This window comes from Mus musculus, chromosome 2 (assembly GCF_000001635.26).
Source record: "Mus musculus strain C57BL/6J chromosome 2, GRCm38.p6 C57BL/6J".
Classification (NCBI taxonomy): Eukaryota; Metazoa; Chordata; class Mammalia; order Rodentia; family Muridae; genus Mus; species Mus musculus.
This window is the reverse complement of record NC_000068.7, coordinates 24,823,490-24,838,452: the sequence shown is the minus strand read 5'-3', so window position 1 is coordinate 24,838,452 and position 14,963 is coordinate 24,823,490. Positions and strand designations below refer to the sequence as shown.

Genomic DNA, 14,963 nt, shown 5'->3' with positions numbered 1-14,963 from the left:
TTTATTGAGTGAGCTGTTGAAGGCAGCTAGAGCACACACTCTATTCCACGAGCTCCTACCTTGCTGCCTAATCTCTGCCTAATGTAGTCTAGTCCCTACACTGCAGTCTTTCTTGGTTCACAGGTCCACCTGTGTCCTCTTTTCTTGAGGACAGCATTACATTCCTTAAAGAGGTTTATCCAGGTGACCTCTAAGTTTACTTTGTTCTGGAGGGAAAGTAGGTCACTCATTAACAAACAGACAAGTCCCTCTGTTACTCTTCCTTATTCTGAATAGTCTCTCAGTATTTCTGTCCTGGCCCATCTGATGATACCCATAGTCCCTATCTATTGACCAGGCTCCAGACTTTTCCTGACCCTCCACCTCTAACCCCTATTTATGAGTTGATGTAAATTTCATAGCATACATTGGCTGAAGCCCCTTCCTTGTTGCTATAGGGTATTTACTATCACCCATGATCGTTGTCATCATTTGAGCTGTAGAGGTCACCCTGGACGTTTTGCCTGGCACTTAGTGTGCCATCTTGCATGTCAGTGATGACTCGTGCATGATGACTCCTTGGGATCCCCTGAACCTCTGGTGCAGCAGCTTGTCTGTACCCGAGGAAGGCTCTGTGTCATGTTACCAATAGTGTTTTAGTATGTATCATTTTAATGACATCTGAAGACAGTTGCTTGGGGCAGTGCCTCAGGGATTTAAACATGCCAGCAAATGCTGTCAACATCAGCTGTACCTATTGCCCTGTTGTTTTGACAATAAGTCTGGTGCTGATTGCCGTCCTTTGCCTTTTACAGACCCAAGAAACTTCGCTTCCACCCAAAGCAGCTGTACTTCTCTGCCAGGCAGGGTGAGCTGCAGAAGGTGCTTCTCATGCTGGGTGAGTTGCTCCACCTGAGGCCATAGAAGGAGCACCCGAGGCCTTGTTAGCTACACCTTTTCCCATGAGCCCCGTCTCACTGTCTGATGTTTGTAATTCTTTGATTCCTCTGATTAGCAAAAGAAAGTGTTCCCTGGTATTTAGTCTGCCTCCTGACACTAGAAATGTCCTCTGTGCATCTCTAGGTTTTAAAAAGGAATTAGATGATGATTAGATGAAGCAGAAGTGCATGTAGGAAAAGCAGCATGACCTGGTCCTGTTGTGACATGTTGCAGGGAAGAGCCCAGTGCTTGTGCTGAGAGGACAGTGCTGCTGCACACAGTCACCCGGGAGAGGGCTGCTGTGTGTGCCTCTGCAGTGTGCTGGCCCGGTTACAGCTTGCTACCTGAGCTCAGAATTCTAGGCTTGATCTCTAACGTCCATCTTTGTTAGGTTGAGAGCAAGAGTAAAGAGCTCACTGACTGACAGCAAGTCATGAAAGAAGCTGAAGCTTGTTTGAGGGGAAAGGGGAAGACGAGAAAGTTCACTTAATTTACAAAAAAATTAGTTTTTACCCTTCATGGACTTCATGTAGTATTAAATTGCTTCATTACTTTTGTGCATGGTACTTTGGGTAAATGTCTAGAAAAATGTACAATATTTGGGAAGCTAAGGTAGGGGGATTTCAATGTTAAGGGGCAGTCTGCATTACATAGTGAGGTTTGTGTCCCCCAAAATAAAAATGAAACAAAAAGTAAGTGTCTGAGTTTCATGGTCATACTTGTACTCCTGAGACCTGTCTGTTCTTAGAGCTGTTTCCCCTTAGCACTGTTTGCATGAGCTTGCAAGAGGCATGGTGAGGTACTCTGACAGACCTGCTGGGGAGGTTGATGTGGGGCTGGTATAGGTTCTCTTGGTCCTAAAGTACAAGTGGGTCTGACTCCTGCCTGCAGACAGGCCATTGTGGTAAAGTGTCTACATCATGGCTCCAGAGTTTTGCTTTTTATCTTGAAGATGTCCATGTCATAAGCATCTTTGTGGAAGGACATTGTGGTTGCGTATGATATAATTGATAAAACTGTGTTTGTTTACAGTTGATGGAATTGATCCCAACTTCAAAATGGAGCACCAAAGTAAGCGTTCCCCATTACATGCTGCTGCGGAGGCTGGCCACGTGGACATCTGCCACATGCTGGTTCAGGTTTGGAAGGATAGCTTTGAATAGATCTTAATTGCAGTGGTACCTCAAGGCCGTCATAAGAAGATGCCTCCCTGCCCTGTGGTTGTTGAGTGCTTCTACTGTTTATCCTGACACTTGCCTCTGTTAGACTAGCTGTGTCTGGACTTACTTCTTAGTTTTAGTTTAGTCTTGGCTTTAATATTTAAAGTCTGCTGTAGAAAATGGAGGTTTAATGGGGTCCAGATCCTTCCCTCTTCTACTCCTAGTGACTAATTCTCTAGCCTTCATTGTTTAAGCTACAACTATAATTTGCTCTAACTTTATGAGATGACTGAGTCCGTTCCACATTGTGGAAGAAGAGAACACAAATTGTTCTGATATTCGCATGTCTTGTGTTGTATGCATACATATCCCCTAATTAAAAAAATGTAAAATATTTAAAAAAACCTATGATCATGCAAATACTTTATATTTTAAACTTTTGGACTCACTGTAATTGTATATATTGATGTGATACAGAGTATTTATCATTAGTTATTTTGAAATATTCAATTGATTGTGTCAACCCAGTTACCATGCATTTAGAATGTAGAAAGTTATTTTTCCCATCCAGTCACACTCCGGTAACCATGAGCCACCTTCTCTAATCCTCCCCACACCTTTTCTAGTGGTTGGTACATACAAGTGAGAATGTGCAGTGTTTTAGTATGTTGCTGTAAATGCAGGACCACAGACTTGTTCATGGCAACTGTTATGTGTGTCTGTCTACCACTTTGTTTTTTGCTCATTTGTCAGTAGACACCAGGTTTGGTTCAGTGTCATAGCTTCTGTGATTAGGACTGTGATAGACTTATCTGTGCAGAGATCTCTCAGATACACATTTCCTTTCTTTTCGATATACACACACTCAGAAGTACACTTTCTGTACTTCAGGATCACTTGGTTGCTCAGTTCCATGTCTTCCATGGTGCCAGTCTCCAGGTTGTAAGTGGTCTCCTTTCTCCACATCTGTGTAGCATCTGTTACATATTTATCTTTTGAGCTTGTGTTTCCGTGACAATTAGAGGTGTTGAGGAGTTTTCACATTCTTGTGGTTCTGGTTATATATATTTTTTTGAGAAATGTCAAATCATTAGTCTATTTTAAAACTTGGGTTATTTGTTATTGAGGTGTATGAGTCCTAGAAATCAATTCCTTATTGATTGAATATTTTTCATATGCTTCCTTCTGTTCTGTAGGCCACCTATTAACTCTGCCCTTTGTTTCCTATACTGTGCAGAAGTTGATGGAGGTTGCCGTATGGAATCAATCTTGCATCCCTGGATAAAAAACTCTTGATCCTGGAGATATATTTCAACTTCTATTTAATAAACTTTCTGGTGTTTTGTATAGATTTTCTTTCTCTCTCTCTCTCTCTCTCTCTCTCTCTCTCTCTCTCTCTCTCTCTCTCTCTCTCTCTCTCTCCCCCTTCCTTCCTTCCTTCCTTCCTTCCTTCCTTCCTTCCTTCCTTCCTTCCTTCCTTCCTTCCTTCCTTCCTTTCTTCCTTCCTTCCAAAATCTCTGCACTAGGGATAGTTGTTTCTGTGGGGTTTGATGCTGTGGCTGTTGGTGGTGTCAGTGCTGATATTATAGACCTGGCTTAGGAGAGTGTTCTCCGCCCCCTTTAAATAGTTTTAGAAGTACTGGCATTAATCTTTGAAGTTTTGGAGAAATTCAGCCATGAAACTGCTGGGTCTTGTTTGTCAGAAGACATTTTCTTTTTCCTTCACTGCAAGTTCATTGTTATTTCGTGGACTCCGAGCATTCTTTTTTTTTTTTTTTTTTTTTTTTTTTTAATCATTCAACTCTTGTGGATTTTAACTGTCCAGAAAGTCTCCCATGTCTCTCTATCATGTGATTCCCCCCCCCCCCCCCCCTCTGGTCTCTATTGATGTGAGTTTCTGTGATGTCAGTCCATGTGTATCTACTCTGTGCCTTTGTTTGGCTTGTGTGTTTTTCCATCTTTTTTAGATTAATTAAAGTGTTGTTCATCTTTTCTAAAAATTAGCGTGGTCTTGTTCTTTTTCATTCTTACCCATTTCATTTCTTTCTGTTTTGATCTTTATTAATTTTGGGTTTTGCCCTTCTATTTCCTTAGTGGTATATTGTTAGTTTACTTGAGACTTCTAATTTTCGAGGTGGTTTGTTGCCATAAATATATTTTTTAGCTCTTGATATGTTGTATTTTTATTTGTTCTAGAAAATGTGCATGTACTGCAGGGGTTGACATCAGATGTCTTCCTTAATTCAACTCCACTTTATATAGGGTCTCTTATTAAATACTAGAGCCTGAAGATTAACCTAGCCTAGCTAGCTAACTTGTAGTTAGGATCCCTTAGTTCTGTCTCCTAGGTGCCAGTATAATAGCCAGGTTGCCCTGCCAACTCTACATTTACATGGTATACAAACTCTCGTTGTCATGTTTGTCCTGTAAGAAGTTTGCCTCCCAAGCCATCTCCTCAGTTCCTATTTCTAGGAAATAGTTTACTTTTCTCTTTTTTGTTTCTTCATTGGCCTATTGGTTGTTTAAGAGAATCCTGTTGAATTTCTTTGTACCTAATGCCATTTCTAAAGTTCTTTCTTGTTGATTTCTAGTTTTATTTCATTGTTGCCCTTGGAGATACATGCTGTGGTTTCAGGATTGTTTTTGGGAGTGCTTCAGGGGAGATAAAATTATTTTGGGGCTAGAGGGATAGTACAGCAATTAAGAGCATATGCGACTCTTTCAGAAGAACCAAGTTCGAGTCTCAGAAACCATGTTGCATGAGGGGAAGGAGGTGTCACAGCCTCCTGTAACTCCAGCTCTTTGTACATACACATAATGCACATAATTAAAAACAAAATAAGTCTTAAAAATGTATTCAGACTTACTTATGATCTGGTCTACAGGTTGTTTTTCATATGTGGTTGGGCAGAGTTTACATTCTGCAGCTCTAACGTGAAGTGTTTTGTAAATGTATGGCTTGTTCATTTGATCCATAGTTCAGTTAAACTCCACTGTTTCTGTGTTGATTTTGGTCTGACTGAGATCATCAAATGAATGCTGTGAAGCCCCCAACTACACTGTGTTGAGAGTGTTTTTTGTTCCTTAAAATGTGATATTCATATTATATAATCTGTTCTATGGTATTGGGTACATATATATTTATAATTGTTATTTTCTCTTGTTGAAATGACTACTATATCATATAACGACCTTTAAATTTTTCTTTTTAGTTTTATTTCATGTGTATGAGTATTTTGTTTACGTGTATGTCTGTGTACCACCTGCATGCCTGCCTGGTGACTGAATGCCAGAAGAGAAGCACTTCTATCCCTGTAACTGGAGTTAGAAATAGTTGTGGGCCACTTGTAGGTTCTGGGGATCAAACCTAGGTCCTCTAGAAGAGCAGCAAGTGCTTGTAACCACTGAACCATCTTTCCAGCCTGGTTGGTTTTTATTTGTTTTACTTAAAATCTATTTTATGTAAGTATAACAACTTTCCTGTCTGCTTATTTGAACTATGTGTGTTACTGAAATACATTTCTTAATTGGCAGCCTATCATCAGATCTTTTTTTAAAATCTAGTTAGTGTTATTTTTTTATTTTGTGAATTTATTCTCTGTTTAAGGCTGTTATTATTGAGGACATAATCCTGTCAGCTTGCTCCTCATTTGTCCCATTATTATAGATCGCCTTTTCATTTCTGTCTGTGAGGTTTTTCTGGATCTCTGAATGGACAGACTTTGTTCCCCTTTCATCTTGGACAGTCCTTTTGAATGCTTTCAGGATAATTATCTTGTTTGCTTGTTTGTTTCATTTCTAATACTTGTTCTCTATGGCTAGGCTGTGGCCAAGGTCTCAGTGTTGGTTATCTTGAAAGTCTATGCTCCAGCTTCCTTTCTTGATGGTAGTGCACATCTATTGGGGTGCACATTCTCACCCGGCAGAAGGCTTGCAAGGCGCTGGCTTTCTTCCAGCCCTCTGTAGAGACCATCTTACTCTCACCTGGATTCTTAGGTCAGAATCTGCTGTGGTGTGATTGGGATTCCTCTGTGTGGGACTTAATGATTTTCTTTGGCTGTGTTTTGAGATTCTTGCTTTGTGTTGAATGTTTGATAATATAAGCCTTAAAGACTATCTGTTTTCGTTGGTTCTTTTTTGGGGTCCTTTGTGGCTTCCTGATTCTAGTTCCGAATTTGTAAGCTTTTCAGTACTTATTTCTTTGAACAAGTTTTGTGTATTTTTTTCCTTATCCTTCTAAAATAACTGTACATGTAGTTGTTGTTTCTCTTCACGATACCAAGTTTCACAGAAAGTTTTGTTGCTGTTTTTTTTATAAATATACATGCATGTTTATGCACACTTTGTTGTTCTGTCAAGCTTAGAAATTCTTTTTATGCTTAGTTAAGTTCACAATGGTATTTTAAAAATCTATCTGTAGCCATTTATTGTCTTGTTTTGGCTATGGTTGAGCTGCTCCCTATGCACAGAGCGCAGATCTTTTCTCACTAATACTAGGTGCTGCCCTGACATCCGTCTTCCAATTACTCATTGGGATGTCTCCTGCAGTAACAAAACTCTGGTTTCTAGATACCATGCTGAGCTTGATGCATTGACTTCTGAGACTTCATATGTGATGTTTTGCTTAGTCTTGGTTGCATCAAAAACTGTTCTTTTGCCTCAGTGATCTGAATTTGAATTCTCTTACCATTATATCTAGGGTCATTTTCAATCTTTCAGGTCCATGACCTTTGACCCTTCCCCATATGATCTCCAGAAGCATCCCCCATCTGTCTTAACTCTCTCCTGCTAGGATTTTTCTACGTCGGGGTAGGGTCTTAGGGATTGATTCCTGGCCATGGTCCCTCTGGGAATATGGCTTGGTACTATAGTATGTTCATTGCTATTGTTGGTTGCCAACTTGAGAAAATTTGGGATCACTTAGGAGACGAGCCTATGAGGGGTTATTTAGATTAGATTAGCCTCTGGGTATACCTGTGATTACCTTGATTAGGTTAATTGACATGGAAAAGATCATCCCTAGGAGGACCACATCATTCTCTGGGCATGGGATGGAAACTTTATGTGAAAGAGAAGCAGCTTCCGGAGCACAGTTGTCCTTCACTGTCTCCTGCTGCCACCACCCTGCAGTGGGCTCTGGAAGGAACATAAACCCTTCCCTCCTTAAACTGCTTTTCTCAGTGGAAAAATACTTTTTATATTTTATACAAGATACTTTGTCCGTTTCTGGCCCTACCACCACCCTGAGGCACTCAACAGGCAGTATGGTTCACTTTCATCCAATTTTTGCCTCTACAGTAGTACATATTCTTTGGTATTTATTGCAAAACAACAACAAAAAACAAACAACAAAATAACAACAGAAAAGCATAAAATAAGAATCAAATGGGTATATGCAAAAAAGGAGGAAATTCAAGTGAGTTCTGACTGAAGCTCAGTATCAAGACTAGGTTTGTTTATTTTATGTTCCAGGCTCCCCACGCATCACCTTTTGTTTTTGTTGCTTGAGGCCAAGTGGTGCTTCCTGTCTCTGTATGGTTAGCTTGTATATGGGTGAGTCCTCCTTTGAACCCTCTGTTAAGTTTTCACCACCCACCACGCCTTGTTTGCCTGAACATATTACAAAATGAACTGTGTGTCCCGGTAACCTTTTATATATAGGAGCTCTAACAGAGTATGTCAGTCTGGTTTAGCCTGGCACAGCTTGCTCACTTCTCATAGGTACTTGGGCTACATCCTGAAGAGTTTATAGTACCATTCTTTTTATTATCATTATTATTGTTGTTATTTTATTTTTTGTTTTTTTCTGAGACAGGGTTTCTCTGTGTAGCCCTGGCTGTATAGTGCCATTCTTAGATGCTATTTTTGTGTATGTTTCACCCCCCAACCTAATCAGTATCACCAACATTTTCTAGGAAGAACAATAGAATATATTTGTTTTTAGTTTTTCCTGCGTGCAGGGGTATTGTTCCTCCAGATCACAGCATTTGTGCAGTGCCTTTGTATTTGTGATCACCCACAGGCTTTGGTTAGAGTCCCCAACTGTGATGGCTCTCCAGATTCTTTCTCTGGGGTGCTCTCAGGTGAGCCAGACTGACTCCAGGATTCTTTTCTTCCGTAAAATATATTTTAATTTATTTTTTAAATAAATGGTTAGATCTAGAAGTATTTTGCCTGTATGTATGTCTGTGCGTCACATGCACGCCTAGTACCTGGAGGCCAGAAGAGGTGTCCTTGGAGCTAGAGTTACAGTTTTGATAAACTGCCATGTGAGTGTTGGGAGTTGAACCCAGGTCCTCTGGAAGACTAGCCAGTTCTCTTAACTACTGGGCCTTCTCTCCAGCTGCTAGGACTCTTCTTATTTGTTGTGTTAATTACTGTTATTATGATGAAACATATTTACAAAAGCAACTTAAGGTAAGATTAAGTCTCCTAGAAATGACAGAGAAGCTATACTCATAATACTTCCACAATTTATGACCTGAACAATGACCGTATTAATAGACATGCTAACACAGAACCAGGGAATCCCATAGTGTCCTGCTTCTAGCAAAGAACTAGACAGAGCAGCTAATGAGTGCTGGGAAAGGGAGATTTAATCTCTCGGGGGGTGGGGGGGTAGGGGGTGGGGGTGGGGACAGACTCTCTAATGGCTTATCTAACAAAGTGAGCGGTCATCAAACACACAAACAACACCAAGAGGACTCAGCAGGCTTAGTTGGTTGGTTTGTTTATGTTTTTGGAGCCAGAGAGTTTTTCTGTGTGGCCCTGGCTGTCCTAGAACTCTCTGTAGACCAGGCTGGCTTGGTACTCAGATATCCACCTACCTCTGCCTCCCAAGTGCTAGGGTTAAAGGCGTGCGCCACCACTGCCTGGCATGAGCAAGTTGCATTCATATATTTATGCACATAGCCAGGAGAAGGGGGAGGAGGAGAAAAGAGATCATAAGTTTGAGATTGAATGAGGCAGAGGTGTAGGAAAGGTTAGAGGGAGGGGCAGTGGGCAGGACTGGGGCAAGGAAATGGAGGAGTGCTATAATTAGATTTTTTATTTTTTAGATAATTTTATTTTTTTATACTAATTCACTTTACATCCCCTTCATTGCCCTCTTCCTGGCACCCCCACCCACAGCCCTTCCCCCATCCAACCCTCCTCTTCTGAGCGGGTGGAGGCTCCTTGGATATCCCCACCCACCCCCCTTGGCATTTCAAGTCTCTTTGATGCTAGGAGCTTCTTCTCCCACTGAGGCCAGTCAAGGCAGCCCATCTAGAAAAAACATATTCCACAAACAGGCAACAGCTTTTGGGATAGCCCCGTTCCAGTTGTTTAGGATCCACATGAAGGCTGAGCTGCACATCTGCTACATATGAATGAGGAGGCCTAGGTCCAGCCTGTGTATGTCCTTGTGTTGGTGGTTCAGACTCTGAGAGCCCCAAGGGTCCAGGTCAGTTGACTCTGTTGGTCTTCCTGTGGACACCCTGTCCCCTTCAGGGCCTGCAATCCTTCCTCATATTCTTCCATGAGTCCACAAGCTTAATCCACTGTTTGGCTGTGGGTATCTATATCTGAGTCTGCTCTGGGTGTGCCATATGCTGGGTGGACAATATGCTCGTGACTACAAGCATAAGAGTATGCTTTGCATAGTGTTAGGGGTTGGTGCTTGCCCATGGACTGTATCTCAACTTGGGCCAGCTATTCGTTGGCTGTTCCCTCATTTTCTGCTCCATCCCAAGTGCCTGCATTTCTTGTACACAGGATAAATTTGGGGTTGAAAGTTTTGTGAGTGGGCTTTGTCTCCATCTGTCCACTGGGGTTCCTGTCTGGCTATAGGAGGTGGCCTCTTCAGGTTCCATATCCCCTATGTAGGAAGTCACAGCTAAGGTCACCCCCATTGATTCTTAGGAGCCTCCCTTACCCCAGGGCTCTGTCTTGTCCTGGAGATGCCCCCACCTCCTCACCCCCATCAGGTGCAGATTCATTTTTGTAACAGTCTAGCCATCTCTACTGTCCTTCCCCACACCTGATCCTGAACCCCCTATTCCCCTCCCTAACATCCCTCCCTTTTAAGTGAGATTCAAGCTTCCTTGCTTGGGCCTTCCTTTTTTGGTTTTTCGAGACAGGGTTTCTCTATAGCCCTGGCTGTCCTGGGACTCACTCTGAAGACCAGGCTGGCCTCGAACTTGGAAATCTGCCTGCCTCTGCCTCCCGAGTGCTGGGATTAAAGGCATGCGCCACCACCGCCCAGCAGGCCTTCCTTCTTGTTTAGCTTCTTTGGGTCTGTGTAGTGTAACATAGTACATAGTACCTGTATTTATGGCTAATAGCCACTTTAAGTGAGTACATACCATGCATGTCCTTTTGGAACTAGGTGACCTCACTCGGATGATATTCTCAAGTCCCATCTGTTTGCCTGCAAGATTCATGACGTCTTTGTTTTTAATAGCTGAGCAGTATTCCATTGTGTAGATGTACCACGTTTTCTTTATCCATTCTTCACTTGAGAGACATTTAGGTTGTTTCTAGTTTCTGGCTATTATGAATAAAGCTGCTGTGAACACAGTTGAGCGAGTGTCTTTGTGGGGTGTTGGAGCATCTTCTGGGTGATATACCCAGGAGTGGTATGGCTGTATCTTGAGGTAGAACTGTTCCCAGTTTTTCTGAGAAAATTCCAAATTGATTTCCAAAGTAGTTGTGCAAGTTTGCACTCCCACCAGCAATGGAGAAGTGTTTCTCTTGCTCCACATCCTCAACAGCAAGTGCTATCTTGAATTTTTTTATCTTATTAGTCAATCTGACAGGTTTGAGATGGATTCTTAGACTTTTTTTTGATATTCATTTCCCTGGTGACTAAGGGTTTTGAACATTTCTTTAAGTGCTTCTCTGCCATTTGGATTCCTCTGTTGAGAATTCTGTCTAGTTCTGTACCCCATTTTAAAATTGGGTGTTTGGGCTGCTGATTTGTCCTATTGACGGTGTCCTTTACCTTACAGAAACTTGGCAGTCTCATGAGGTTCCATTTACCAATTGTTGGTCTTAGAGCCTGAAGCACTGGTGTTCAGTTGAGGACCCATACTCACCACCCTGCACAAAGCTCAAGTCCAAGCGGGTCACGGATATCAGCATAAAACCAGAGACGAGAGAAAGGGGGATATACCCTTAAATGTATTGGTACAGGAGGTATAATTAGATTTTAATTAAAAGTTAAAACGATTTAAAGGAAGGAAAATGTTATTCTGGCTTGCAGTTTGCATCATCATGGAGGAGAAGCTTGTAGTGGCAGGCACTTGAGATACCTGATCCCACTGCATCTCCAGGCAAGAATACACGTTGAATGCTTATTCTGAGCTCACTCTGGCACCTCACGCCCAAAGGCTGTCTCCCCGGTGCTTCTCAGCATCATCAGGTCGACAGTTGAGATTACCATCTTGCTTGCTAATGAGACAAGAAGTCGGCATCAATCAGCACAGAAGCCTCTTCAGAGCAGATCTGATGTTCACCTGCTTGCTGCTATGAGGCCTTTCTTTACCAGACAGAGATCCTCTCTTTATGCATTTCTGTTTTTCTGATTGTCCATGGCGACTACAGCACTGTGGCTCCTGTTACGTGCTGTTTGCCCCCTCCTCAGGTATTTGGGGCTACAATCTTAGTCCCGTGGATGGAAGGCATTCTACTCTACCTTTGCCGAAAGTGCTCTTGTAGCATGTAGCTCTCCCTATTCTTTTGCCGGTGTTGTGGCTACTCATGGTCTGGCTCCTGGGCTGAGAGAACATGATCACAGAAGCACCATTATGCCTGGTTGCCCATCTAGTAGCATTACTCAGTCTGTGGCTATCTACTCATGGACAGAGTTCTGCTTTCCAGCACGTTATTCTTTTGTCCTATTTCCTGCTGTGCCTAGGGTTCTGGAGGGTAACTGATGGGTTTGCAGAGGAGATGACTCTCTTGCCTTGATGAGAGACCTTCAACCCACTTTTCCCCTTTCCCCTTTCCCTTCCCTCTCCTCCTTTCCCCTCCCCCACTGTCACTGTCCTTCTTAGGCTTGCACCCTTACCCTCAGTAAGGACTTGGGGAAGCTATGGAAGCAGGTCATGCCAATTTCATGGTGGTTTCAACACTCCATATCCAGGATTGATTGATTGATTGATTGATTGATTGATTGATTTCAACACTCCATATCCAGGATTGATTGATTGATTGATTGATTCATTCATTCTGTCTGTCTGTCTTTCTCCCCCTCCCCCTCCCTCTCCCCTCCTCCTCTCCCTCTCCCTCTTCTTCTTCCTCTCCCTCCTTCTGTGTGTGTGTGTGTTGTGATGGAGGTGTAGTAGAGTCTAGCAGTGAAGAATATATTTCTCTATTTGAAAATCTAATTAGTCACTTGGTGGGCCTTACTTTTATACCCCCACCCCCTGATTATACTTATGTGTTAGAATTAGCTGCTTTGATGTGTGGCTTTCCTTTGCCGTCAGTGCTTTTCGCAGCTAGACCTTGCTGTGGTCACTCGATCTCTGGTCGTTGTATTGTGAAGAGCTACAGTTCTTCTTTTTGAAGTCTCTTTTTACTGTTGACAGCAAGAATGTCAGTTTCCTTAATCCCTGTGAATATTTACTTTATAAGCTATTAGTCCTTGTTCTTTGTCTAAGAGGCTAATGGAGAATGCCGTGGAGAAGGCTCAGATGTGAGCATTTGACTTGCTCTCCGCCGCAGCTGACATCACATGTCTTCCCTGGCTGTACTTGTCTGTCCACCTGCCTTTTTTATTGAAAAAGTTACAAATTATTCTAAAAGTTGTATCACTTGAAGCTTTTTTTGTTTGTTTGTTTTATTCTGGAAAATAATATTTTGCAAAACCGGCTAAATTGATGCACTGTCCTCTGCCCTCCCAAATACTTTTCCCTCCCGTGAGTTGAGGCTCTCTACTCCCTTTCTTAGACATATCTCTATCCTGCTGTGCCTATGTGTCAGTTAATTTAGAAAGGATATCTAGCAAAGATACTCTGCTTGAGCTAGACCTTGATAGAATAATTGTGCCTGTCGGTGTGTGGGACTGTGTGTGGGCTGTTAAATATCTTGCACGTGTTGGGCTAGACTTTGAATCCAGGGCCTTGTTGGTGCAGTGCCTACCACTGAATAGCTCCAGCTTTAGTTACTATGTCTTGAATGCAGTTTTGAAGAATCAGACAGCTGGTCAGTAAAACAGTTTTAGTGCTGTTTGTTAAATCTCTTCATGACAAATGCAGAGCCTCACAACTCTTTCACTTCCTGGGAAACTGACTCAGCCCATCTAAGTCATCTCTGTTTTGCTAGGCGGGTGCCAATATTGACACTTGCTCAGAGGACCAGCGGACCCCACTGATGGAGGCTGCAGAGAACAACCACTTGGATGCAGTGAAGTACCTCATCAAGGCTGGAGCACAGGTGGATCCGAAGGTACCCACCCAGTCAGGTTCATATTCCTATTTCATGTGTAGATGTTTCTTAGATGAAGAGGGAGCAGTTTCTCCTTGGAACACTGCAGGAACTTGTTGCCAGCAAGACATTTGCCCTGTTGTTTAGCAGAGCCTTTGTACTTGATATAGTAGTTCCTTTTCTGTCAGTAAAGATCTAGTTTGGCTCATGATTTCACAGAGGTTCTGCTCCATCAAAGTGTAAAAGGCCTGGCAGAATTGCAGCAGGAACTTGCTGACTAGAGCAGGAGAGGATGTGAGCTGGGCTCAGGAGCAGGTATAACTGCCCAGGCTTCTCTCTGATGACCTGCTCTGCTAGCCAGGCTTTACCTATGAAAATTTCACAAATTTTAAGCTGAGAATAAGACTCTGGGGACATTTCAAATGCAAACTATAAATATGTGGCGACTTGGCTTGCTAGTAAAGATCTCCTGGTAACCACTGGATCTACATCTGTCCAGTAATAGACAAATCGGCCAGAAAGGTTTTGTTCCCTCTTTGATTGTGTTGTCCCTCTTGTTTAGAGCAGTTAGGCAAGAAGAGAAATGGAAGATACCCAAATTGGAAAGAGGACTTAAATGTCTCTCAGTTCAGTTACTGTGATCTTAAGTGTAGAAACATAATGGATCAACAAAAGTATTGTTAGAGTTAATAAAACAATTTAACAAATAATAGGACAAAGCTGGCATAAATAGCAGTACATTTCTCTCTATATCTCTGTTTTGTTTGTTTGTTTGTTTGTTTGTTTGTTTTTGCTTTTATTTTTGATACGGGGTCTTATATACTGTGAGCTTAGAACTTGTTATCCTCCTACTTCAGTCTCCTAAATATTGGGGTTACAGGTGTGCATCACCGTGTTCACTTTATATTTCTTTCTTTTTTTTTTTGGTTTTCCGAGACAGGGTTTCTCTGTATAGCCCTGGCTGTCCTGGAACTCACTTTGTAGATCAGGCTGGCCTCGAACTCAGAAATCCGCTTGCCTCTGCCTCCCGTGTGCTGGGATTAAAGGCGTGCGACACCATGCCTGGCTATTTCTATCTTCTTTAAGTTAAGTTATCCAAAAGGAAGTTGGGTTAATTTTATTTACAGTTACATCAAAAAGAATAAAATACTTACAAGTATGTTTAAGTACTTAAACACCGAAGAGTATCATTTAAGTATCAAAGAGTGAAAAAGCTTGCACATTGAAAACTCAAGCAATTGTTAAAGGGGGCAGTGTAGTATATAGCTCAGTTGGAAGGAAGAGCATCTGTCTCAGCACCATATAAAACCCTGTACACAGGTTTACACCTTCTAGCACTTGGGAGGCAAAATCAGAAGCTTAAGGTTAGCTTTGGTTACATAGTGAGTTTGATGGCAACCTGGACTGTTTTCAACCCTATCTTAACCAAACCAAAACAAAAACAAATGGGAGGTCATCCTTTGTGTGTACATATTC

At 42.1% G+C, this 14,963-nt stretch overlaps 1 protein-coding gene across 41 annotated transcripts in view; it reads left to right on the top strand.

The window, feature by feature from the left end:
* The window catches only part of Ehmt1 (euchromatic histone methyltransferase 1), a 128,875-nt gene that overhangs the window by 81,191 nt on the left and 32,721 nt on the right, over window positions 1-14,963 (top strand). For 39 of the 41 annotated variants that reach the window (XM_030252227.1, XM_030252218.1, XM_030252223.1 and 36 more), the window contains 3 exons: window positions 795-877; window positions 1,951-2,057; window positions 13,386-13,508. In XM_030252227.1, the coding sequence (XP_030108087.1) occupies window positions 795-877; window positions 1,951-2,057; window positions 13,386-13,508 (313 nt within the window). Of the gene's footprint in view, window positions 1-794; window positions 878-1,950; window positions 2,058-13,385; window positions 13,525-14,963 lie in introns of all 41 variants that reach the window. The other 2 variants (XR_003953746.1, XR_374136.3) reach the window with 1 other exon arrangement.